This window comes from Panthera onca, chromosome X, assembly GCF_046562875.1.
Source record: "Panthera onca isolate mPanOnc1 chromosome X, mPanOnc1 haplotype 2, whole genome shotgun sequence".
Taxonomy (NCBI): Eukaryota; Metazoa; Chordata; class Mammalia; order Carnivora; family Felidae; genus Panthera; species Panthera onca.
Genome location: NC_138357.1, coordinates 22,034,077 through 22,059,876, shown reverse-complemented (window position 1 = coordinate 22,059,876; position 25,800 = coordinate 22,034,077). Strand labels below are relative to the sequence as shown.

At 49.5% G+C, this 25,800-nt stretch overlaps 1 protein-coding gene and 1 non-coding gene across 9 annotated transcripts in view; one reads left to right on the top strand and one right to left on the bottom strand.

Moving 5' to 3' along the window:
• Positions 1–2,848: 2,848 nt before the first annotated feature.
• Positions 2,849–25,800, top strand: part of BCORL1 (BCL6 corepressor like 1) — a 63,893-nt gene continuing 40,941 nt past the window's right edge. The window contains exons 1-3 of one of the 8 annotated variants that reach the window (XM_081792698.1): positions 3,494–3,660; positions 4,212–4,389; positions 22,033–22,162. In XM_081792698.1, coding sequence (XP_081648824.1) covers positions 22,077–22,162 — 86 coding nt within the window. In that variant the 5' untranslated portion in view covers positions 3,494–3,660; positions 4,212–4,389; positions 22,033–22,076. The other 7 variants (XM_081792699.1, XM_081792700.1, XM_081792704.1 and 4 more) reach the window with 7 other exon arrangements.
• TRNAQ-CUG (transfer RNA glutamine (anticodon CUG)) lies at positions 13,473–13,545 on the bottom strand. The gene has a single exon. It is a non-coding gene; the product is annotated as a tRNA-Gln (tRNA).

The window sequence follows — 25,800 nt, the reverse complement described above, 5'->3', positions numbered from 1 at the left end:
GCTGACACTGATGATAGTAACACTTGCCTGAGTCCAGTAGTTTATGGTGCACACAATTCTTTCCCATCCATCATCTCATTTGATGCTCTGGGGTGTGCTTGTGAGAGTAGGACAGGTGCACTGATTTCCATAGTTTGGAGTTGGAAGGAAGACTCAAAACACAGTACCTGGAATTGGGCTGGCACTACTTGAATGTTAGGGCTCTCCTGAGGTCCCCCTGCTAGCCATCGACAAGACAGAACTAGGATCTGGTTCTTAGAACTCTCCAAACAATCCTCTTTCCAATACACCAAGCTGGCTCTCTGAGAGTCCAGGCCTAGGCCAGGAGCTGTTATTGATGGAAGAAACAATTATTTAAAACTCTGCCTGAAAAGGAACATTTTGGCATTAAAGGGAGGTGCTATATACTATATTGAAAAGAACTCTGGATGTGGAGTCAGGATTACTGGAGTTGAGTCCTGGTTCAGGAATTCACTAGCCATGTGACCTTGAGCAAGCCACTCAGAGATGCCCATAGACTCAGTTTCCTCAATTACAAAATCGAGGGTTGTAGTGAGAAACAAATGAAATAACACAAGTGAAAGGCCTTGGTAGACACTCTGACATTGTACAAAGGTATTATTATTATTATGATTATGTTGTGGTTCTAGCCTCATATAAAATAATCATTAATCTCTACATTCTTTACAAGGTTTCCCACAGCTCTCTCTACCCTGCTCCTTGATTTCCCATCACCTCCTGTAGGGCAGGAAGCGTGGCCCCCAACAGGAAAGGGCTCAGAGAAGCTAGAGCTGCAGCCAGGAAATAACCATCTTGCCCCAACCTTCATTTCACCAGATAAATGATGCAGCCAAATGGTGAGATACAGACGAGTGGGAACAGAGGTGTCCAGAATCCATTTCAGCCTCTGACCAAAGAGCAAAGTAGCCCCAAGGCCCTAAGGCCCTTAATAGAAGTGGAAATTTAGTAATTACCAGATAAATTAAAATCAGTGAAGACAGCCAATTTAAATCAAAGCAGAATTGGTGGAGCCTGCTTTATCAGGCCCAATAGAGGTGATCCCCCACAACTTAATAAAGCCTTTTGAATTCATAGGTTGATTAGTTTAAAGAAATCATTTCCAAATTTTCACTTTCCCTTGGTGCAACTTCGGCCAAACACTCTTTAAAATGTGTGTGTGGGGGGGGGGTGGTGTGGGGGATGCACAGGAGAATGGGAATGGCCAAATAAAACAGCTAGTGAAGAAGTTCCCAAAGCAAAGTAAAATGGCAAGTGTTATGTCCACATTGCTGGCAGTAGATTTTGAGGTCGGTGAGGACAAGCAGGAGGGGTCATAGAACACCAGGCCTCACAACAGCAAAGCCACTGCTACCTTAGTTGCTTGTCCTCCTCCGCAATAGTCCTCCTTTAAACCAGGTGAGGGAGACATACCAGGCAAGTCTCACCTGCCATCTCTAAAGTCTTTCCACTGGAGAGAAGACACCCCATAGCTTAGAGATGGAACCTCTGGGCCTGGGACAAAGGAGGGGGGCAGGGAGGAGGAAGACATTAATCCCTCAGGGCTTCCTTCTAGTTCAAATGACTCTCTGGCTTCCTTAGTATGGATAAATATATAATAAATAATATCAATACATCTGAACATAAAGATTTTTTTTTTCAAATTCCTGCTATTCATTTCACATTCCGTGTTTACAAAGCCCTGAACCCTCCAGGAACTGCTGGGCACCTCCCCTAATACCCTTTAGGCTGAGGCGATGCCTTTGAAGTCCCAACCGCGGGCTCAGGGTTGGAGCTGCTAAGAAACACCCTAAGACTGAAAGCAAGTCTGCCGGCAGCTTCAGCTTCTTCGCAAGCTGCTCTCCTCGGAGTTAATGTAAAGTCATCAGAGTTCCAATGTGGACCGCAGGCTTCTCAGCCCTTCAGTTCTGGGGATGGCCTGGGATGTAAACACATACGAGGATTTATTCCTTTGGCCAGGCGGGGAGTCGTTAGGGTAAAGGGTAAGGGTCAAGGGGATTCGGTTTGGTGACTGAGGGGCCCGGGAAGTGGGGGGGGGGGCGGGGGCGGGCAGAAACGGAGTTTTCCTCGAGCCAGGTTTTCAGCCCCAAGTTGTGCAGGCTTCCCCCTTTACAGATCTTTCGTCCCCCTCCTCCTTCCTCCCTAGGGCCTCTCGCTCCTTGTACCCCCCCCCCCACCCCCGCCCCAGGATGCCTCCACTCCCGGGCTAGGGGCTGCCTTTTGAGGGTGGTCTCGGGGATGTGCGGCACGGACGGTTGCCACGAAGGGTGGGCCGCCCAGGAGACGCGAGGCGAGGCTGCGAGCCCCGGCATTTTCCCTTCCCAGCACCTGTCCCATTTGGGCGCCCGGGCTAGGGCTGGGGCTGGGGCTGCGCCCGCGGGCGGCCTCGGTGCCCGAGCGTCAGAGCCTTGCACCGAGGTCGCCTGGGTTAGGGAAGTGGGGGCCCGGGGAAGGGGCGGGGCGTCTGGCGAGGGCGTCCCCCCCCCCCCGCATGTAAGACCCCACGCCCCCCCTCCCAACACGGAGGCTAAACGGAGAGAGAGAGAGTCATACATAAAGCACGAGTGAAAACGCTCACTCTCCGACCCCGAGCGGCGTTGCTCGCCCCCCCTTCCTGGAGCCGGGGGCTGGCCGGGGAAGGTGGCTCCGTTCTTCCCCCGTGGCCAGTGCGGGGTCTGCGGCTGCCGGGAGAGGTTCCGGCTTTCCCGGGGCTGGCAGGGGGAGCCCCGAGAACTGCAGGCCCGCCCCCCCTTCCTCCTCCTCCTTCCCCTCCTCCCCCACGTGTCCTCCCGGAGCCCAGCGGCCTGATCCCAGCACCCCCCCCCCCCCCCCCGCCACCTCCCTCCTCCTCTTGCTTCGCCCGCTTCCCCGGCGGCGTGGAGAAGAGCAAAGTTGCGACAGCGGCCGAGGGGCTCTGCCCAGGTGAAGGGGGCGCCGCGGGGGGTGGGGGATGGCGCGGCCCTGCGGCGGGGGCGGAGGGAAGATAAAGAAACTTGCTTTCCTTGGCCCCCACCCCGCGCGGGTTCGGATCTTGCGTGGACCGAGCCCTCGTGGCGAGACGCGGCAACACCGCTAGGACCGAGGCCGGCACCGGGACCCAGACCCGGACCTCGCGCCTGGGCCGGCTCGGCGGGCGCAGGCAGCGGGCCAGGCCGGCACCCAGGCAAGGGCGGGGTGGGTGGCCGTACACCGGACCGAACCGGAGACTCTGGTGGCCTGGGCGCGGGCCGAACCCGGACCGGGCCGAGTTGGGTGGCGAAGTAGGACGTGGATTCGGGGGCGGGGCGCGGCAGGAGGGGGAAACCAGGCCCCGCCGGACTGGCCTGGGCGTGGGGGCGGGGGGCGAGTTCGGGGCACTTGCTGGGCTCGGGACCGAGCGGTAGGGCGGGGCGGCGCTAGGGGCTGGGCCGGACCCGCGGGGAGAGGGTGAGGGGGGGGAACCGGGGGTGGAGTAGGGGCGTGGAGTTGCGAGCGGGGTCTGGCCTCGGCCGGGGGCGAAGGTAGATCGGCGGGGCCGCCAGCGGAGGGAGGGAGGCCCGCGGCAGCGCGGCGGCGGCGAAGGCCAGCTTCCGCGGAGTTTGTGCCCCGGCTTCCCGGGCTCCGGCCGCCTCACGCGCACAAATGGGGCTAGGGGACGGACTGGTAAGCAACTGCGAGTGTTAGACGGTGTTCGGCGGCGATTCCGGGAAAAGCTAGGAAAGGCACCTTCTGCAATTATGCCGCACCCCCCACCCACCTCTTAGCATCTGGATTTTGCTCTCAGGGGGCCGCGGACCCTCCCCGTCACAACCTTTTCACTCTCCAGCACTCCCACCGCCTCCCCTCCTTCCTAGGCCATCTGACTCTCCTAGGGGTATGTGTTTGGGGGCTGGAGGACGGTGAGGGGGGCGGCGGTATACTCTCCCTCCCACGGCAGAAGCCTAGTTCGTATCTTATTCTTACATGTAGCGTTGCTTCGAGTCATGTGGACATTGGGGTTTAGATAATCTAACTCCATTCTTCCACCCCAAGCGATTTGATGGCTTTTAAGGAAAGGGAGGAATCCCTGGATTTCCACGCCTAGGACGAGGTTTGAGGATTGAGATTCACCCCCAGCTCACTTCCACTACCAACCCCTCTTTCCTTGTAAGCCATTTCCACGGGGATCCGAACTTTGGGGGGCGGTATTAACGTGCTTCTCTATCTCTACACAGGGTCGGCGTGGCCAAGGACGGCTAGTCTCTGAGGGAAAGTAGCCACCAGTCCAACTCGGGTCGCCCCCACTATTACTTCGGTGAAGGGGGCAACGCTAAGGAGATACTGGTGGGCAGGGACCCAGTATAAGGGAGGGGGCTGGGTAGTCGCCCCCGGAGGGACTCCATTTCTAGTAAGGTAGGGAGAAGTGAGCTCGGGCTTCAGGGGAGGGGCTCTGGGGAGGGAGATGGGGGGGTGGCGACGACGGGGGGGGGGCGGGAAGAAGGGGGGAGTCACGCCCTGCTAGCAAGGGGAGCCTCCCTCAGGCCCCTGGGAGAAGGGGACTGAATGTATCCGTTCTGTGATGCCCAGCAGGGGAGGTCTGGGGTCTCTGGATTTGCACACTGGATCGGGCACCAGTGGCCTGAGAAAGTCAGGTCGGGGCATATGGTGGAGAGCGTTGGGGGAAAGAGACAGAAACCCCTGGCTTTGGAGCCCTGATCTTTTCCCTTCCTCAACCTTCCCATTTGAGGGGCGTTGAGGGCGGGGGGGGGGGCGTGGGGCTCTTGCAGCCCCTAGGATTGAGCGCCTCCGCCTCTCCTGGGAGTCTAGCTTTTTGCCCGGCTTGCTGCAGCCACTGCTGCTGCCTCCCTCTCCGGAATCCGCTTGGTCCTCGGAGCGATCCCCTCCTCCTCCCCTCCCCTCCCAGTGTCACCGGGGCTGCTTGGCTCTGCCCCCTTCGCCGCCGCTTGCTCCCTGCTTTCGTCCCTCCCTCTCTTGCTCGCTCCCTCCCTTCGCCTCCACCTCCCCATTCCTCCCCCCCCCCGGCGGGTGGCATTCTGGGAGTTGTAGTCCGGTGGAGCGGCGGCTGGCGCCGCCCGCGAACCCCGCCGGACTCCACTTCCCGTCGAGCCCTGCGACCGGCACCCACTCCACCAGGCTTCGCTCGCACACACAGACACACACACACACCGCTCTCCCCCTCACTCTTTCGCTCGCCGCGGCTGCTGCCAGTGTGTGGCTCTGTCTCTCCTCCGCTTTGCCGAGCCCTCCCTTCTTCCTCTCAGTTCCTAGAGTCCGACCGCCGCCGCCGCGGAGAGAGAGGAGAAGGAGGTCGGTGGCAATAAGGGGCGGAGGGGGGGCACCAGATCGGGGCAGTATTAGGCGGGTGGCGGCTCAGAGTGGGTAAGAGGGAGCCCGGGTGGCGGCCTGAGCCTCCCCGCGGAGCCGACCCGGGAACAGGTGCGTCTTTTTTTTCTCTCCCCCAACCCCTCCACCCCTTTTGACTCCCCGGCTTTCTCATATCCCCCCACCCGCTTCTTTCTATCCTAAGCGTTTTCCCAACCCTGTCCCTTCATCGCCCCGCGGCCGCTCTGCTTGCCCCCCGGGGGCGCCGTCCTCTTCGTGTCCCCGGACGTAGCGCTCCCTGGAGCTCGCTCTGTCCTCGCCCCTCCCTTCGGGACAGCTCCCCTCCACTTCCCACCTTCGTACCCCATCGCTGCCCTACCCTACCCCCTCCTCACCCCCTTCTCCCTTAGCCAGGTGAGACTTGTTCGCCACGATCTGAGAGTCTTCTTCCTGGCTGGGCGGGGGTCTCCATGGAAACGGGGGTCGGGTTGATCCTGGGGGGGGGGGGGGACCATTGGAATTACCCCACTCCTTGGAAAGGGAGGTGGAGGCTACCGTCTTGTTAACTACCTGGCCCTAACCGCCCCCCCTCCAATTCAAGGATCCAATGATTCCAAGGGAGGCTGGCCAGGAGGGCAGGGCGAGAAAGGGCTTGTTTTGGGGGGGGGGGTGGTGGCTGTCCGTGATGAAGTCTTGAAGAGACCTGGAGAAAATACCCTCCAACCTCAGAGGGGAGGTGCGACGGTTGCTCTTCAGGGCTGCTTTCTCCCCGGTGTTGGGGTGCGGGAACCATAGGGTAAGGGGTACCCCCTAGGTGGCGGCGGGGCCTGGGTTCGGGAGTGGGAGTGCTGTGATGGGGGCAGGGGCAATTATCCGAGTCCCTGGAAAAAAGGCGGGGGATGACTTCGGAGCGCCCTGGCTCCGCTGCCCTCGCTCTAGGGGCGGGGGCCGCCGGGCCGGGCGCGGCGGGGAGGGGGCTTAAATTGAAGGTGGATGAGATGGGGGCAATTCATACTAGCCCCGGCAAGCCATGGGGAGATCCGGCGTGCAAGCTCTACACCCGCTTCGCGCCAGGCCTGGAGGCAAGGGGTCTGAGAGCGAAGCCGAGGGGTGGAAGGAGGGAGGCTCCGGTTACGGGGCCGGGTTTCGGGATCAGGGGCAATCCCCCAGCCCTTGAAGGAGGGAGAGGGATGGCTGCGAACCTCAGGGCTCCCCCACCCCGAGTCCTAAGGGGCGTGAGGAACAGACAGCAGGCCCAGCGGAGCTGGATTCGAGCGGATCGCGGCTGGGGAGTGGGGGGGGGCTTAGTGGTGGGCTTCGGGGGGAGTAGTCCGGCGGCGGGGCGGGCGGGCGGGGCGTGGGGCTCCGGCGGGCGGCGGGGCGGGGCTGGGGCGGCGCTGCTGCCGCCGCCGCCGCTGCTGCTTCTGCTGGGGCCGCCGCAGCCGTTGCTGCCGCCGCCGCCGCCGCTTCTGGGCGGGGAACAGAGGCCAAAGGGAGTCCCGTGCAGGGGCAGAGGGCGCAGGCGGTGCGTGGTGGGGAGGGGGCCGTCCTGGGGGCGGGGGCAGGCGGGGGGTGGAGCCCCCGACGGGGGGCGGTACGAGCCCGGACGACGACGACGAAGAGCCCCGGGGGCCGGGTGCATGGAGGACGAGGTGCTGGGAGAAGGAAGGGGGGGTGGGTCCCGCGACGGGCCTCGTGGGCTTGGCTCCTCGAGGTTCTGCTTCGGGACACAGTCCTGCAGGGGCGCCCAGAGGCCCGGGTAGGGACAGGGAGGTGAATTGGACGGTGGAGGGGGCCCTCCTCGCCGGGGTCCCGCCGAGGGGAAGGCTGGGCCAGAGGGACGTCCGGGGTAAGTCTGGGAGGAGTCGACCGCACCTCGGCTGGGGATTTCGTGTTATGGAGGGGCGGGAGATTGTTGTAGGGAAAGATGTGGTAGAGGGGAAAGGAAGAGGGAAGCACACTGCAAACCCGGGAGGCCAACAGCCCAGGCCATGGAGGTGCCCTTCTATTCCGCCTGCACCTCCCCCCTCCCCCAGTGGAAGCACTGTTTTTGTTTTATTGTTTTGAAATTTTCAGTGTTGGCTGTAGGAAGCTGTCGATGTGGTGGTGATACTTATTCGTTCTTGGTGTCTTCTAGAGTAGATAGTAAGGACAGGCGTCACTTGGCGAGGACACGTCTTAGCCTAGGGTTTAGGGGCTCTTTACGCAAGAGTGGGAAGAGGGCCTGACAACTTCGTGCGACAGCTGAATACTCAGGGCAGTTTGGAGGTCGTTCTCATAGCGCAGAAGTGGAATGTAATTGCAAAAATCTTTGGTGAGACTTCTGGGGGTGCAGTTGTAGGTTAGCGTTACCCTGGTTGGCCGCATGGCCCGTTCAACTTAGAAGGCTATTTCTCAAAGTCACACTGCCCAACGTTGGGGAGATGAACAGGGGACGCATTTGGTGTCGGAAGTGGATTAGGTTGATAATAAAATCCCAAGGTTGGAAGGGACTTTAAAGGTCATCTCATTCTCTGTTTACCTGACCTGTCCTTGAATGTTAGGATAGGGGGAACTTTGTTTTGGGGGAGATGGAGCAGAGTTTAGGGGTACTCAAATTGAATGGTGATGTCACCAGGTGGTACTGAAGAGGACAGTACACAGGAAAGAAATTTGGAGGATTTCACTGGGGATTAAATGGGATAACCCAATCCCCCAAATCACCCAGAAGCTTCAAATAGAAGCAAAAAGTTGGGAGAGCAACATGTAAAATTTTGATGGAGTAGCAAAGTTAGTAGGAAGGACTGGGGGAGCTAGGAGGAGCAGGGGGCTTGATGACTCAAGTTCAGAGAATCTGAAGGTTGATAGAGTTTAGGAGGGACATGGTTGTTTTGACTAAGCCACGTGCTGTTGATAGGCAGGCTCATCTTTTGATAAGGCAACTGGAGCGGCTGCCTTTGGGATAGATGGGGAGGACAAGAGGCACAGGCCATGGGACACAGAGCCTTACTCAAATTGACTTGGAGACGGGTGGCCCTATTACTAGCTATGCAGCAAGGGTAGGATTCTTTCTGTTCTGGCTCTGAGAATCATTGATGGAGGAAGGGGTTAAGGAGGACTGTTTCTTTAGAATAGACCATAAGGAAAAGACAACAAATTATTGGGATAGGGCAGAGGAAAGCTATGTCCCTGGAAAGTTCTGTGGTTGGAGTCTGGATTGGGCAGGGTGGAGGGGAGTTCCAGAGGAAATGGTGGCTGCACCAAGGGCACTTGGAGATCTGGCTGTTTTGATTACTGAGAGCTGGTAGGACATCGACTCTCAGTGGCCTAGACTTTTTTGGGAAGCAAAGGGTTTCCTCCAGGGGTCTGTTTGCCTTATTCCTGCTGCAGTTCACTACATAGGAAAAAAATGTTTAGCACAGGTGGCAGAGAATCTCACATGATGAGTCTGGATTATGGGTTTCAGAGAGGGGCTTCTTTTAGGGGAGCAGAATTATGGGAGAAAAGGACTTGAATACCAGAAAAAAGGAAGGCAAAAACAAAAGTCAGGAAGAGGGTTGTTTAGGCAGTGGAGGGGGGAAAAAATGATCATTGCTGGTTTCAGGTCAGGGTCAACTAAGGAAAAAGTGGAACCTTGAAATCTCCGGGCTAATGTTTTCCAAAGTAAAGTTTGAAGAACCCTTAAGACTCTTTACACTTCCATACTAGAATAACTAGGTTTGGTGCAAGAGAGAGGACCATCTTGAGTAAAAATAGGGTTGGAGAGAAACTGGCATGTAAGAAGAAAATACACATATTGACCCATAGGGAAATAGAGAATTTAGAGATAGTATATAGGGTAAAAAAATGCAGGATGTGAAAGAGGGTGGAATAACGAGGCAAAGGAGGAAGGTGTTTACTCAGATGTCATCTGCAACTAGTGTCAGAGAAGGTAAAAAATTGCCTTTGATAGCCATTGCCCTGGGAAGGCCCAGGAAGCAGAGGTTAGCCGAGATCCAGGGCTTACAAGTCTAGGCATTAGTTGTAAAATTAAGGCTAAAATAAAGATACCGAATGGGGGAAGGAATTCACCGACCTAAGTAGAATGGCCTTGAAAGAAGGAGAAAGTGGGAATACACCAGTTTTTCCAGTCTGCAAGTGGGAGGAATCCTAGATATAGAGAGGTGAATTATGGAAATTCCAGAGTGAAACAGGATAAAGAACAGTGACCTTAGAGCCTTGGGCCAGAATTGGAGGGTGGGGTGGGGGCATGGAGGAGAGGCACTAATCATGGGTTGGACATCTGGACTGGTTCATTGATTCTAGGTTGAGAGCTCCATTTGAGATGGAATAGAATGGCCACAGTGGGGTAGAGAGCTGTTTTCCAGCGTTAGCCAGCATCTGGGATTGAGAGAGGAGGAGTTCATGGTTAAGTTGGGTGGGAAAGTGAACACTAACAGAGAGAGGGCTGGGGAAAGTGGAAATTGTTGGGGTAAAACAGACGGGAAAGGGGAGAAGCCACTGAGAATTACATAAGGGGGGAAGGAAGACCCTAGACCTTTGAGTTTTCAAAAGGAAAGGAAATTTCTTAATGCTGGAGCTCCAGTTAGGTGTGGGTCTATGCTTGGCAGAGGGTTTAGCATCAGGATGGCCAAAGAGGGGGGTAATAAGAAGTAATCTACCTCTTGGCCACTAGGATGCTAGTACACTATTTTATGTAGTCTCACATACTAACTAGGCTTTATTAATGTCAGTTTTGGAATGGTTATCTTTAATGTAGAAACTGTTCTTTTTCTAAATTGTACCCTTTCCACTGTTCATAACTTGAAAGCAGTATTTTATGATGAAAACTTTCTTTGGTGAACTGAAGTTGAAATCTGGTCAAGAGTAAAATTTAACTCTGTTTCTATTCCCATAATTCAAATGTGCTTTCTGTTTCCCTCTTTTTCTTTTTTAAGCAGAAGCCACCCTTTCCCCATATAAAACATTAAAACATGGATAATTGTTTATAAAGTGGCTGCAGGCTGCACATCAAGGTCATAGTTTCCCTGGTCAGTGAATTGTGATGAATTTGAAGAGTGATGATTTATTATTTGTAAAATGTGATAATTTTCAGATTTACTCGTGGAGAGTATGTGAGGCAGGATACGTCTTCATTTGGATTTTAAGAAGATCTTAAGTTTAGCGTCTGTGAAGAATTGAGAGTACTGAGGGGCAGCAAAGCTTTGTGTTTCAGGCTTCTTTACCGACTGTCAGCTAAGAAACAAAATTTGGTTACCTCATTGCTAAGGTATGTCTAGAAATCTTAGTGTTAGTGCCATTTAAGGGTATAGTCAAGTTTTGTTATAATGTTGGTGTCTGGGGACAAGAAAAACAAGCAGACTTTCATTTTTCCAAGTTCTATGGAAAAGTGCACTGTACGTGACTCTGATCCCCAGGATGAGTCAATACACTCTCTACCTGATCCATGAGATGATTAGGTGTCTCATGATGACAGGGCTTTACTCAGTTTAACTTGGTCGCACCTTGTGTAGGTTAGTATCTTGCAGTGGTTCTCAAACTTTGGTGTGTCTCAGAATTAGCTGGAGGGCTTTGGAGACATACTGCCTTAAGTTAGAGTCCTTGCTCTTCTACTTCCTGGCTGTGTGGTAGAAGCAAACTACTGAACTTTCTTGAGCCTCAGTGTTTTCATCTATAAAATGGAGATGATAATCCCAGTCTCACAGGGCTATGAGGATTGCACAAGATGATATATACATGGCAGACCAGCTCCATAGCAGGAGTCCAGTAAATGGCATCCATTATTACATTATGATCTAGTTTTGCTTGTTCAATGGAGTCCTATGACCTTTTATATTTCTCTATGCCACATGGTGGCAAAATAAAAACTATCCACAGCTCCTGAGCACTCCCACGTATCTTGATTCTCTGTGCTCTTTCTCCATATTCCTGTTGTATTAGTACATGTTTAGCATTTACAATGTGGTAGGAAGGAATAACTTGGCTCACCACTGCATTATTGCCTCCACCTTTGAGGTGGAAAGTGGCAGTTTCTCTAACAGCTGTGCTGTAACACTGCTCACTCAGGATTTTAGGGCAGAAACTGAAGAGTCTATATCTAGTTGAAACTTCAGGGGACATTTTGGGCCACATGTAAAAAATGACCCAAACCTAGTTTACTAGGGTGACATTTTAAAAAACCATTGCTTTCTGAAAAGGGCTGCTGTGTTTAATTACAACTGGTTGGGCTTTCCAGATGTCTCTAACATCTGGAAGTTCTATAAAGGCTGGTAGATAGAGCCTGGGTCTTGCATGGCTCTATGACAAGGATGTTCATCAGCAATTGGATGGGAGAAAGCATGTCTCGAATACCTCAGGTATCACCAGACCAAACTTCTGAACACCAAAAAAAAGGGGGGGGGGCTATAAAATAGAGATCCTCTCTGCAGCCAGAGTGGACTTTGATGCCAACAGTCAGCTATGCCAATATAAGGAGAGAGTAATAGCTGGCCAATTTAAAACAGTAGATCAGTTAACAAATTAATAATTTCTTTTTTGGCTTGGAAATGTATTATTATTCTCTACCTGCCCCTGCCCCCCAGCAGATTTACCTTCCTATTTATATTTTGCTTCAGCATATATTAAAAGGATTTGTTTCCTGAGTACACACATACTGTAAGTAGCAGTAGGCAGTCCATAAGTTGGCTGGGTTTAAAAATTAGCTGTGGCTAAACTACACTCAAATAATTGGAAGTTGACTTTGTTGTTTTGCCCTGGCCCCATTTTATTTCTGATTGTCTTTATTGTGGAAGTAAAGAAAAGAAAGAAGAGAAAGGCTGGTAGATAGAGCCTGGGTAGATAGAGTCTTCCTTTATAAGAGACCAAAGGAAGTAAAAGGCATCCACAGACACAGTGCTTTTTATGCGGGATTCTTGGTTTCCATATGACCTAGAGAGGATTTTAGTTTTTCCCAGTAGTTTATTTACTGAGCACATATTGTATGCCTTGTATCATGCTCGACACTATTGGGAGTGGATGTTAAAAGAAGTAGAAAATATCCTTTCTAGCCTTGGGGAGCCGATAGCATATATACACTCTATATGTGTACCTTTGAATGAGTAATGTATATATATGTGTATATAGATATACACGTGTACACTCTATATGTATACCTTTGAATGAGTAATTTATTTTATTATTTTTTTAAGTTTAAGAGAGAGAGAGCACGAGCAGGGAGGGGCAGAGAGAGAGGGAGAGAGAGAGAATCCTAAGCAGGCTCCGCACTGTCATTGTGTAGCCCAATGCCAGGCTCAAACTCACGAACTGTGAGATCATGATTTGAGCTGAAGCGCAAGAGTCAGGCGCTCAACTGACTGAGCCACCCAGGGGCCCCTGAATGAGTAATTTATGTAAAATGAGTTGAGCCCGTAGTCTGGAATGAGAGAATAGAAAAAATAGTGTGATAATGGCCTTTCCAAATATTTGTGTGAGAGGTCCAAGACACTTAAAAAAAAAGGCACAAGTTTAGTGAGGAGGAAACCTCTTTAGATGAAAAATTCCGTATCATGAATGCAGTATACCGAAATGGAGACACCCAAGGGCCACTCTCATAGTCCATAGCATGGAAGACACAGAAGCATCATGAAAGGGATTCAGATCTCAGATTACAATGATTCAACTTTGCAGTGTGAAAGACACCAAATATTCACGTGGTTCTGCTGAAGACCAAGACAGAGGAAAGTCAACTCTTATTTTTGATCTAGAGGAAATAAGTGCTTTTTAAAAAAAGACCCTAGTTACTTACCATGCCATTTTGAGGTGGCTCTGCATTTTGAAAAGGACTGATTAATTTCATGATGATCGCTTAGGCTTTCTAGATATTGGTGACATTTAGAAGTTGTATAAAATCTTGTGACTAGATCCTAGGTTTAGTATAAAGCTATGATGAGATGTTTTCCTTAAATGGAGTAAAATTATTTTCCTGCAGCAGGAGATGCAAGTACTATTTGAATAACAGGAAAAAAGTATGGTAGTAGATAGAAAAGCTAAATGGACTGGTGGTATGAAAATGTGAGAGATTAAAACTTTTGCTTTTGCCTCCTTCATTGTTGGAATTGATTACCTTTGGTCCTGTTAAGTGCTTTTGTGCTATTCGCAATTTTATTTTATTGTTATTTTTTTTTAAGTAAGCTCCACACCCAACATGGGGCTTGAACTCATGACCCTGAGATCCAGAGTCGCACGCTCTACCAACTGAGCTAGCCAGGCACCTCCTGTTCTCAGTTTTAAGTAGGGACTCCTTTATTTCTATTTTGCAGATGGCATAGTAAGTGTACCTAATGAGGTACCTGAGATGGCTAACAAATAGGGGCTGAAAATGCTCTCCCAAATACACCCCCGCCAATTTAGGCTGTAGATACTAGACTATATCACTCTTCAAGGGTGTTGCTGCTGTGTGAATAGATGACTCTGAATGGATTTTGGCAGTTTTTAAACATCAAGTTTCTGACTGAGTGTAGATCCAGCACTAGTGGGGAGATTAAGAATGGTATGGTTTGGATTGGAAAGGGTTTGGGTGGTAATATTCACTGAAGAGCCCCAGGGAGATTGCAAGCCCTGGTCACTCCATCCAAAGGTCTAGCCTACCAAGGTGATTGCTTTGTAGGTAACTACATTCATTTGAATGAGTAAGCTCTCATGTGTTTAACAGGTAGTTAAAATTCTTTTGTATCCAGTCTCATAAATGTTTATAGGCCAGGGTTTTAAATGTGGAGGTACCAAGGAGTCTATGAAGGTGTCCATGCTATAGCCATGTGCAGGCAACTACTTAGTCTTCTTGCTAAATACAGGAATTAATGTATCTGAGAACAGGATGCAATGTCTCCTATAAGACTTATCCCTTGGGGTACAACCAGTAGAAATATTTGGGTAGAAAAAACCCTCAGGGTAACTAGAGAGTGCTACAATGGATTAGTCAGGCAGAAGGCTGGGATGAACAGTACAAAGGGCCCCTTCCTCCTTTCAGTTGTCCAGCAGATTATTTCCAGTTGATTTTGCGTGTGTGTGGGGGGGTGTGGGTGTGTGGTAGCATGTAGTGATAGAGGAGCCTGTTTGCATGAAGGGAAGCAAAGTAAAGTGATTGGGGCTTGTATAAGGGACTCTTGAGTTTCAGGGAAGGGGATATTTGGTTAATGGTACAGAAGGTGAGGGGATATGGATATTAGACGGAAAGCCTGTGGAGAATATTAGAACACCTTTATATGGGAAATCCTTAGATTAGGACAATTTGCACTGGGAGAACTTCCTCATTAGGGGGTGAAGTTTGGGATATATGATTAGGTGGGGATATAGGAGTTGAGGGTGCATGGTCAGGTGCGGCTCAGGCCTAGGGTTTGGATTCTGGAGCCAGAAGATTGTGTGGGCCAGGGTTAGGTAAGGTCTCATGATCCCCTTTTGCAGCTCCATCCTGGCCCTGGAAATGTCATGGCAAAATTCTGGCTTCCACGCTGAAATATTCCACGCTGGTCACTGGCCCCAAATCTATCTTTTTCTAGACCTCAATGGTGGGCCCCCTTAGGGCCAGGGCCCTGGCTAGGGTTAAGGTTAGGTCCCTGGAGGCAACAGGGGCTGAACCTCCAGCAGTTCAGTGGTCTCCCCAGAGGGCTGAGTGGAGGGGAGGACTGAGTGGAAGGCATGTGGAAGAAGGCAGAGAGCAACAAGGAAGGTAAGATCTGTGGTAGGGGCTCCATATCTAAAAGCCAGGTAAAGTTATCTTTGTTGAGTATGTGTACACTTTCCTACTGAAAACTGATTTTGTGGGGTGCCTGGGTGGCTCAGTCGGTTAAGTGTCTGACTTTGGCTTAGGTCATGATCTCATGGTCTGTGAGTTCGAGCCCTGCATCAGGCTGTCTGCTTATCCAGTGCAGAGCCTGCTTTGGATCTTCTGTCTCTCTGTTTCTCTGCCCCCTCCCCTGCTCACATGCTCGCTAGCTCTCTCAAAAATAAATAAACATTAAAAAAAAAACCCACTGATTTTGAGATCTTTTGACGTCTTTCTGAAGGCATTTCAGTGGTTAGGTGGGAGTCCTGGCCTCTTCCCTTTGGCCCATTGGATGTCTCTTGGAAATCCTTGGGGTTGTTTTAGGTGCTGCTTTTCCCAAAGTGGGGTAATGGGCTGGCCTCTCCTTTGATTCCGTGAAGTTTGAATGTGAATATCTCTGACTTATGGGAGCTTTACCCAGAACTCTAGATTTCTGTTGAAGCAATAGGTCCCAAAGTTGGTTTTCTTTACACATTAGTCATCACTGGCCCAACCCTCCTTCTTAAACTGTCTACTGGCCACGCCTATCCTCTTGAGGACAGATTCAGGGCCAGGCTTCAAGAAGAATATTTTCCGGCTCTTTCATTTCTTAAAATCATAATTGCTTCCAGGTCACCAGACAATGTGAACCAAAAGAAGCCTGGGAGAGTACTAGCAGATTTAGTTTAAGTGAGACCTTCTTAATCTTGAACTTCTAATTTATTGGCTAGATAGTAAGAGTCCAACCATGAACAAATGGGAAAGATTTCATGCTATGTGTAAAGGGCCTGGTTGTATCCTGTATGTTGTTCTGCACATAAGGGGTCTTTGGCCACAAAGGAAGCTACATGATTCTGAGGAACTTGTTCACTGGACAAACACCCTGTGTGGCCATTTTCAAGGTTAATGTTTTACCAAGGTAAAAGACATTTTGTCAGATAGATGCTGTATTACCTCCTTTTGTGTCCTTCTCTTCCTCATATGCACAATGACCATACTTTTGCTTGTAGTTGTTGTGAAATCTGCTTGTTTTGGCATCTTCATTTCAAAACAGAACAGAAAATGTCTACCCAATCTGTAAAATCTTCTTTGAGATTTTATTGCTGCCTATCCCCCGTTACCAGCTCCCCCTAACCCTGACTTGGATTATAATTTGATGTTCTTCCCCTTTTGATAACATATTCTCTATAAACTTTTTAAAATGTCTGTGTTAATTGCTTCCCCACAGTGTTTCAGTTTGGCCCATGATGGTGAAATATTTCAGGTTCCCCTATTTCATTTTTTCTTTTGGTTGTTTTATTCTGTGGGCCTCTCTGTTATGCCTTTCACACCTGCCCTTGTCTTCTGGCGGTTATTTTTTTCTTTTGAATTTTTGGTGGGGGGAAAGCTCTCTGCCTCATTATGGTTTGTCTTCTACTACCTGCTTGCCCTCAGCTTAGCTGCTCTTTTCACCATTTTAAAGTTATTGTTCTCCTATTAGTCCATTTTCTCTTTGGTTTCCCCTGTTTTGTAATGTAGTGATTATGTCTGACTGCCTCCTCTCTGCTGTCCACTTGCTGGATTCATGCCCTTGGATCTTGGTCAGTCCTCCTTAAGTGTGCATCGGTATGCCTGCTTAATCAAAACATTGTATTTATTTATTTTTTCAGCCCCACTATCACTTTGGGTTGGCAGAGCATGTGCTCTTCTTTGTTCTCACTCTGAATTGGATGTGTCTTTTCAGTTTTCCCCCCCAAAGTAGGGATTGCTCACAGTGGTCCCACTGCCTTGCAGGCAGTGACCGGCATTTGATTCTGGGGCCATGCAGCTGTTCATTTCTTAACAATTACATGGTTGCGGTATCTGGGAAAATCCTTTGAGGTATTTCATATCCTTGTGCCCGTGCTTCCCGGGTCACTCGGGATTACCAGGTTTCTTCCAAGGTCCTTTTAGGAACTTTGCCTTTAGCCTTTGATGTGATGGTTCCCATCACAGAGAGCAAGAGACACAGATTGAGAATGCACACCACACACGAATGCAGGCTTTGTAAGCAAAAGCAAGTCGGTACACAAGTGTGTATGCCAGCAGAACCTAGCAAGGGTGGTGTGTGTACGGTTTTTCTGTTTTGCTCACCTCTCTTGAACAGCAGTGTACGGTGGAGTGGTTACTAATTTGATTGGACATGGTACTGATGAAACGACACCCTGGGCCTACCAGATCAGAATCTCCAGGGCTGAGACTCATGAATCTGTATTTTGAACAAGCTCTTTGGTGATTCCGACTTGGGAAACGTTGGTGTACGTTGGCCGTCTGAACTCCTCTGGTCCTGTGGACATTGACGCCATCAGTGCCTCTTTGGAAGTTCCCTTTGCTTACTCTCTGGCTCCGGAGGCCCAATTTTGCCTTCTTGTGTAGACCACTTAGCTCACTGCCCTCTTGCCCTTGCTTTCTGCCTCTCCCCTCCCCTCCTCTGCAAAGGCTACAGTTAATAGCAGCGGTAGGCCTTACATAGGAAGAGGGGCTGAGGAATTCATAACAGAAGAGTGGGAAGCCAAGAGTTAAGAAAATATCCTATCTTCTGGATCTCATGAAAATAGGGGTGCCTTTAGGTAGTCCTAAAATGTGTGATATTATCTGGTAATTATTTTGTTTTTTTCCTTGGTTTTCTTGTTGTTGTTATTTTTGCTTTGAGGGGTCACCTTTATCTAGGTGATGATATTTTATGTGTTGTGTTTTCAAATGCCAGGCCTCATTCCCCCCTCTGATTTCTGTCCCAGGCACTACAAACTACTAATCCCCTCTAAATAGAACAAAAATAAACCCAAGAGTGAAAAAGCAGTGGTGACTTGACTTCTATCTGCTGCCTACAGATATTCAGATAGGCACTAAAACTCACACTTTGTGTTAAAATTCATCTTGTGGCAAGTGTAACCCCTTTCATTGCCTGATTATTCTAATGCTTCATAGGGAGAAAAGATTTTTAAAAAGGACCTGGTGTGTCAGTCAACGGGCTGAGCTGTTGTTTCTTAAACTGGGATATTCCAAGTTAGTCTAAGAAAAAGTCACAACTTGATTGACCAGGATGTTCAGGGATGGGATGGGATCCTGGTGAACTGAAATGAAGCAGACAGTCCATCCATTTGTCTTACCCCTTGTTGAAATCTTTCTAAAATCATGCGTTAACCCACATAGCTGTCTTAGGAATGTTAAGGATAGTTTTTAGAAAAAGGTAAAATCGTGAGTCTTATATAGATGTAAAAATGAACACGTGTTAAAGATTTTATTTTACTCATTAATCAGCCAGGGAACCAGACAGATGTTCTAGCTGGTTCAGAGAAAAAGTCCAAAAGCACAAATTTATATGGAGTAAAGGAATTGAATTGCAAATGGAGGCAAAACTGGTTTTTCCACAATGGGGAGGGAAGTCACTCCAAACTCTATGGGACAATACAGAGTTTGCATATCCATCAGTTACCTGCAATTTACAGAGGGGCAAAACAACTCAAAGACAATGGACTATGCTGGAATCATGCTGCTGCAAACGACGCGCTATAGGTAACGCATAGTGTTTTCACTGAAGTCCAGCCTTATTTCCTATAGTAACTAAGCACAAGGGACACTTTTGGGGGGGGTTGATTTTGCTTGTAATTTCTCAAGGTCATCACCTCAATTCTCCTCCAGGATTCACTTCCATATAACACTCATTTACTGAAGTACTTACTATATGTAAGACATTGCAGAGGAACCAGAGACAGAAAAGAGGATACTTCTTACCTTAAGTAGCTTGATTGGTGGGGGAGACACACATGCCATACCCCCAAATAACCACACTGCAGAGAAGAGTAAGAATCAGTGCTGTGGGAGAGGTAGGAATGCAACGTTTGAGGAGAACCAGAGAGGAAAGGGTTAACTGACCAGGGGCTGGGGCTTGGGAGGTGACATGATGACATTTAAGCCAGGCTTTGAGGGGTGACACAGAGAGGAGGAGGGGCACAGGAGAGGCCATTGCAGGGTGAGGAAGCAGCAAAGTCCTGAAACTGGATGGTCTGTTCAGGGAAGGGTCAGGAGCTGGGACAGCGAGGCGGCAGGGAAACAGCAGGATGTGGCTGAAGAGGAGACCAGAGGAGGTTTGAGGCCAGGTCTTGGAGGGCCCGGAATGCTGTGCTAAGAAATTTGGGCTTGATTCTGAAGACAGGAAAGCTATTGAAAGCTTTTGAGGAGGGCGGGGGCAACATGATCGAACTGGTGCTTCAGAAGATGAATTGATTGTAGAATCAAGAAATTGGAGGCAGAGGGACCAGTTAAGGGGCTATTGTAATATTCTGGGTGAGAGATGATGAGGGCCTGCATCAGGGTGGTGGCAAGAGGGGCAGGAGAGGATGGAGATGGCATTATTAAGGCTTGACTCCTGATTGGCTGTGGGCAGCCGTGGGGGGAGAGAAGGAGTTGAAGACGACACTGCTGAAATTTCCAGGCTGGGGGATAGTGGTGCCATTAACTAAGATAGGAAACACGCTGGGCGTGGGGGGTGGGGAGCAGGTTTATGGGAACAGATAATGAGTTCGGTTTGAGACACATTGAGTTTGAGGGGCTCAGTGGACATCCAATTAACAGCAAGTTGCTGGCAGCTGGAAATTCTGGTCTGGGTGTAAGGAGAGAGGTCGAGGATAGAGATACAGATTTGGGAGTCTTTGGTGCAGGAAGGGGAGAATTGCAACTGGGGGAGCTCAGGAGCTAGAGAGGAGAAGGAGCAGGGTACACATACACACACACACACACACACACACACACACACACACACAGGTGGAGGGAGTGGGGGAGAACCAAGGAGAGCCAGACTGAGCTAGAGAGACAGAAAGAGACAGAAGAGAGATAGAGGGAGACAGATGGGGGGGGGACTGAAGGCTGAGGTGAGGACAAAGAGTAGAAGGGAGGGGGATGCAGGGGGAGGGAGGAAGGAAAGGAGGAGAAGAGGGAGAAGAGAGGGGATCCCAAGGGAGAAATGAGGATGAGGGGAGCAAGGAGGAAGGTGGAGGAGTGCAGATTGTGCCAAGAGAGATTGGAAAGGGGAAAGAGAAGCAGGGAAGAGGTGAAGAGAGAGACAGATGGGAGAATAACAGGGGGAAGAGGGAGGTGAGGATGAGTAATAGAGGGGAATAGGAAAGACAAATTGACAGGGAATGGAGAAGAGAGAGAGAGAGATGGGGGTAGGGAGAGAGAGAGGGAAGGAAGGGGAAGAGATGGGGGCTCACAGGGGTGAGGAGAGACCAGGCAAGATGAGGGCTAGGTTTCTGGGGTGGGTAGAGAGGGAGAAGAGCCTGGAGAAGCCAGCAGGCACTGGGTCAGGAAAGCCAAGAGTGGGGCAAGTACAAAGAAAGCAAGGGCAGAAGTATCCTGCACCACAGACATGGGGAGGAGGGTGAGGACCAGGATGAGAATGGGAGGCTGTGGCTCTGCTGTCCTTGTACTGCCTGTCTCCCTTGCTTGGAGACTCTGCTGTACCAGCCACCTGGCCTCCTGGCTCTTTCTTGATCTTATCATGTAACCTCCTGCCCTAGGACCTTTGCATAGATTGTTCCCTCTGCCTGGAATGCTCTTCCCCCAGATATCCACATGGCTCACCCCTTTGCTTCCTTCAGGATGTTTAAATGTCTCCTCAGAAGACATATGCTGATTACCCACTTACAGACTGTAGCCCATTCTGCTCCCCCCCCCCCCCGCCCCACCTCTGTCACCATGGCCCTTAGCTTGTGTTATATACCACCTTATACTATAACAGGAATCATTTCACATGTGTATTGTCCATCTCATCCCACTAGAATACACGTTTCATGAAGGCAGTGATTTCGGTGTTGTTAGGTAATTGTTGAATCCCCAGTACCGAGGACAGTGCTGGCATACAGTAGGAGCTCAGTAAATATTTGTTGAATGGATAAGTGCTATTGTGTTGAATGTGGACAGTCTCTAAAAATTATATAAAGAATTAATGAAACAAACCCCTGATGTGGCTGTATTTTAGTAGTTTACTTCTTGGCAAAGTGGAGAACAGAAAATTCTGATCACTGGAGGGTTCTGTTCAGTTGAGCTTTGATGAAGAAGACTTTAGCTAATAAGTTAATTCAAGAGTTTAAGGGTCTTAAGACAAGCTCATTGGGTAAACATAAACCTCTTTTTCTTGATGCCTCATTTTCTCTAGAAGGGTGAATTGGCTGTGCAGTGGTTGTCAACAGCGACAGCTGGATGTTAGCTGCTGAAGGGGGTGGTAGGTCATGGGGATGACAAGACCTATAGAAAGGGACAAGGACAGAAATGTGTGGTTTTTTCACGGACCGTTGTTTTTTGTTTGTTTGCTTGTTTGTGGCCAGAGTACAAGGGGTATTGCATCTGATTTTTAGGGAACTTTAAACCAGCTTAGATATATGTGTTATATCTGTATAACTCCCAAGTCGAAATCAGAATAGAGTATTTTTGAAGGGCTTATAAAGAAAGCGTGTGCTTCCTCTGGAGAACTTAAATTGGTACATCACTCAAATACTTCAGTACCCATGGATTTAGAGAGGTTTGAGAAAAAGATCCCCAGTAGTCTTTCAACGCATTGTTCATATATGGGAACAACCGTCTAATTGCAGTTGGTTGGGCTAAATGTGTGTGAAAAAATACACTGTCATCTCGTTTGTCTGGAATAGATTGAATTTCCTTGAACACTCAGGCATATCTGTCTTTAAGATAATTTAAAAATCACTCTAGGTGATTAACAGCATCCTCGTCTCCATCCTGAAACCTATGGATTCCTGGAAAGCTGGTGCACCCTCATCCCCATTTGGACCTTAATTTTCCTTAGCAGGCTGCCTTGTGGGAAAGACTGCTTTAATGTTTTGGTACCATAATTGCCTTTATTTAAATGTTTCCTTGTTAAAGGTGGTTAAAGCAGCTGTCCCTGTTATGAGTTTTGATTTTTCGGAGTTCTTTTTTCCCAGGGGGAGCGGCCACAGCAGGTCCTATCTGGTGGTGAGTGGCTGTCATGATCTCGACAGCACCACTCTACAGCGGCGTGCACAACTGGACCAGTTCTGACCGGATTCGCATGTGTGGCATCAACGAGGAGAGGTGAGGAGGCTGGGAAGGTAGCTGTTGCTGGCTTCCAGTGAGCGGTACCTACTCACCAGAGGGACAGCTGCATCACGCCCTGGGAGGGACCCTGGGGAAGAGGCTTTGGTTGCTAATTTTCCTGAGATGGGATGGGGCTGGGACTGTGTCAGTGGCTGCCTTGCCATGACGTTCCTGTTCAGATGAAGGTGAGGAGGCCAGCAGATGACCTTTGTCCAACTAACATTTGTCTACTCATTAAGAACTGTCAGATTGTGGAGTGAGGGGAAGCTCAGACGATTGCAATTTTTATTTGCTGCATCCATGTTCGGTGCTCAAGGATACGCATAAGATATTTTTGGTCCTTGATCTAAGCCTGGAAGAAAGACAGTTTTATTATTCAGCTGTATACTGGAAACTGTTAGTGGGTATTCTGGTGATCAGCGCTTTCCTGCCTCATGAGGCTAATGATGATTCGCAGTGAGATCCTTATGAAGTATCTCAGGAAGATCAAACAGCTTAATGTAGTTGTCATACGAAATTGAGAATTGGTGATACGTGTTTGTCTTAAATTTTCTGTTCACCAAAATGTTTGGTTGACCAAACTATGCCCTTTACTGATCACTCTCCATAGGAAGGACACTCAAAATGGCCTTCAGATTTTATATTTGACTTTCGTGACCCTGGGCCAAAGACAGAGACGTGTGATAGTTGCAGTGCCTCTCTCATTTTTAGAAAAGCCAGGCTTGCTGGTGTTTAGCTGTTGTTTCAATCCATCAACTGTTTAAATCCAAATACATCAGGGGTGCCTGGGTGGCTCAGTCGGTTAAGCCACCGACTTCGGCTCAGGTCATGATCTCACAGTCTGTGAGTTCGAGCCCCGCGTCGGGCTCTGTGCTGACAGCTCGGAGCCTGGAGCCTGCTTCGGATTCTGTGTCTCCCTCTCTCTCTGACCCTCCCTCGTTCATGCTCTGTCTCTCTCTGTCTCAAAAATAAATAAACATTAAAAAAAAATTAAAAAAAAATAAATAAATCCAAATACATCAGACCAATCCCCTAGAATGAAGAACAATATGGCTTTTCCTAGGATTCAAATCTGGTGTCTCCTTGGGTAAATCTTGGGAGTGTGTGCAATGGGTGTGTGTGCATGTGGGGGAATGTTGGTAATTTGGAAGGGTAAAGGAATGGACGTCTTTGTGTGTATCTTCTTTTTTCTTCTGCTCTTAACAGAACTATATACTTGTCTTAGGTTCAGGTTAGGAGAATAGACCTTTTTATTTTTTTTAAAGCCATTAGTGCCTAATAGTTTAATGTTCTCTATGCTGAGGAACAAGTTAGAGATGGACTTAAAAGGAATTTAATTTTAGAATATAAGTCAGGACTAAGGAAAATAAGACAAAATCCCTCTCAGATCTGCATTAGAAAGATATTTTCCTTTGGGTGTGAAGTATGTCCTTAGATAATTACTAAGAGATGAACTGGGGGAAGGAGGGTGGTGGTATCGATTTGTATAAGCATTCACTGGCAACTCGTTTTAAGTAGTTGAGCCTTGGAGGCAGAGATTTGGACTAGAGCCTTTAAAAAATAAGTGGACAGGGGCGCCTGGGTGGCTTGGTCGGTTGAGCGTCTGACTTCGGCTCGGGTCATGATCTCACTGTCCGTGAGTTCGAGCCCCGCATTGGGCTCTGTGCTGACAGCTCGGAGCCTGAGGCCTGTTTCGGATTCTGTGTCTCCCTCTCTCTCTGCCCCTCCCCTGTTCATGCTCTGTCTCTCTCGGTCTCAAAAATAAATAAACGTTAAAAAAAAAAAATAAGTGGACAAGTTACCTTGCTTCACTGTCCATGCTAAATCCCTGCTGAGAAAGGAACAGGAAGTGAGTCCCAAACCTGACTTTCCCTCTTTATGGACCTTTCTTGGGATGTTACATTACCAAATATGCCTAGTGGTTAAGATGACCTTTTAAGCATTGTCACTTCTGATCGCATCTACCCTTTACTGTCACCTTCCTCTACAGTCTAGGCCATGCTACAGCTGATTTCCAAAATGGTATCCCACCTTATTTAAAAATCATCTTCCTCAGCCCTTTACAAATGGTAGAACTTAGAAATTTTGGGTGTAAAGCTGCACATGGGGGTTAACTCTTAAAATTGTTTGAGAAACCTGACCAGTTTCATCAGATGCAGTTGAGGACTGTGAGAACAGGGGCAGGGCCCTTCTGGGAGCCCCAGAAGGCTGACTCTAGTCAAACCTCTGGCTGACTCTGTTTTCTTGCTTGCTTTCTGTCTTGTATCCATTCATTCCTTTATTCAACAAACATTTATTAAATCCAGCAAGAGCAAACCAACAGTCATGGGACACTGATGGTGAGTACTATAGAGAGGCATGTACAGGTCCTGTGGGAGTCTAGATGCAAGAATGGCAGACTTCCTGGGGGAATAAGGGAGGGCTTCCCAGAGGCAGTGATATCTGGGCAGGGGCTTGAGGGATGAGTAGGAGTTTGAGGTGAGAGTTGATATTTCCCACATGGTGTGTTTCAGGAAGACCCTGGCTGGAATGCAGGTGGTCTTGGGGTGTGCTGGGACTCAGGCAGGGAAAGTCTGCAGGGGATGGAATCTAAGGGGCCTGATGTGTGTGGTGTGGTCAGGGCCCAGTGGGAACTGAAAAAGATCTGGTTGGACAGTGGTGCTAGCCCTTAATAATTAGGAAAACAGCCCTGAAAGGTTATGGCCATTTCTGGTTTAAGTTCAACAGAGCCTTAAGCACAATCGCCCAGGGACATCTCTGTTGGGAAGAAATGGTGGGATTGATTTTCAGTCCTGATTGAAGCCTGCTTTGACCCCTGCCCCCTCCTCCCTGCTGCCTGTACTCTCCTAACCTTGCCTGGTTGACCCACTTCTCTTTGTGCACCCCTCCCCTGCAAGCTATTCCTGTCCCAGACTCTTCTCTCCATGGAGCGATTTAATGTTTGCTTAGCTTTGCACACCCCTCTCCTCTGAGGATTTGAAACGTGGCTACACAACATTTTCCCAGAGCCTCAGGGACTGGCACTCAGGCATGGGTATGGCTAGAGTGGCCAGGACTGCTGCTTCCACTGCCCCTGCCACCCCCAGAGTCTCTGGGCTTGCAGGCTGGCTCTGCTGGTGTCTGGTGGCTATCTTTGAGGGTGGGGTTCCTGCATTCAAGGTGATTTTATTCGGGGGTGGGAGTCCAGCAAGGGCAGGGGGTTGATATGCAGCTAGATCCCCTTTGTTTGGTTGGGAGCCCCTGCAGGTGGGGTCCCCAGCCCCTCAGGTGGGGTTCGCAAGGGAGAGGGCAATGCTACTTGTTTCCCTTTGCCACCGTCCTCCTTCCAAAACCATCACTGGCCAGTCCAGTTGGAATTATGCTTCTCCCTGGCCCAAGGCTGGGAGTATAGGCCTTGCTTTTCTGGTCTCCCAGGAGCTGTTGTCAAAGTATGTTTTCCCTTTCCCCCAGGGCCCCCTTCCTCCCCTTCCTCGAGACCCCTGACTGCATCTCCAGCCCTTGCCTGTCCTTACACTCATTTCTGTTTGTCACCAGCAGTCATTGCCAGCAGTGGAACCCTCCCACTTCTGCCAGCCTAGTTGCGTTTTAATGGGACCAGACAGACATTTCCCCCTGGTTAGCCCCTTCTGGAGCCC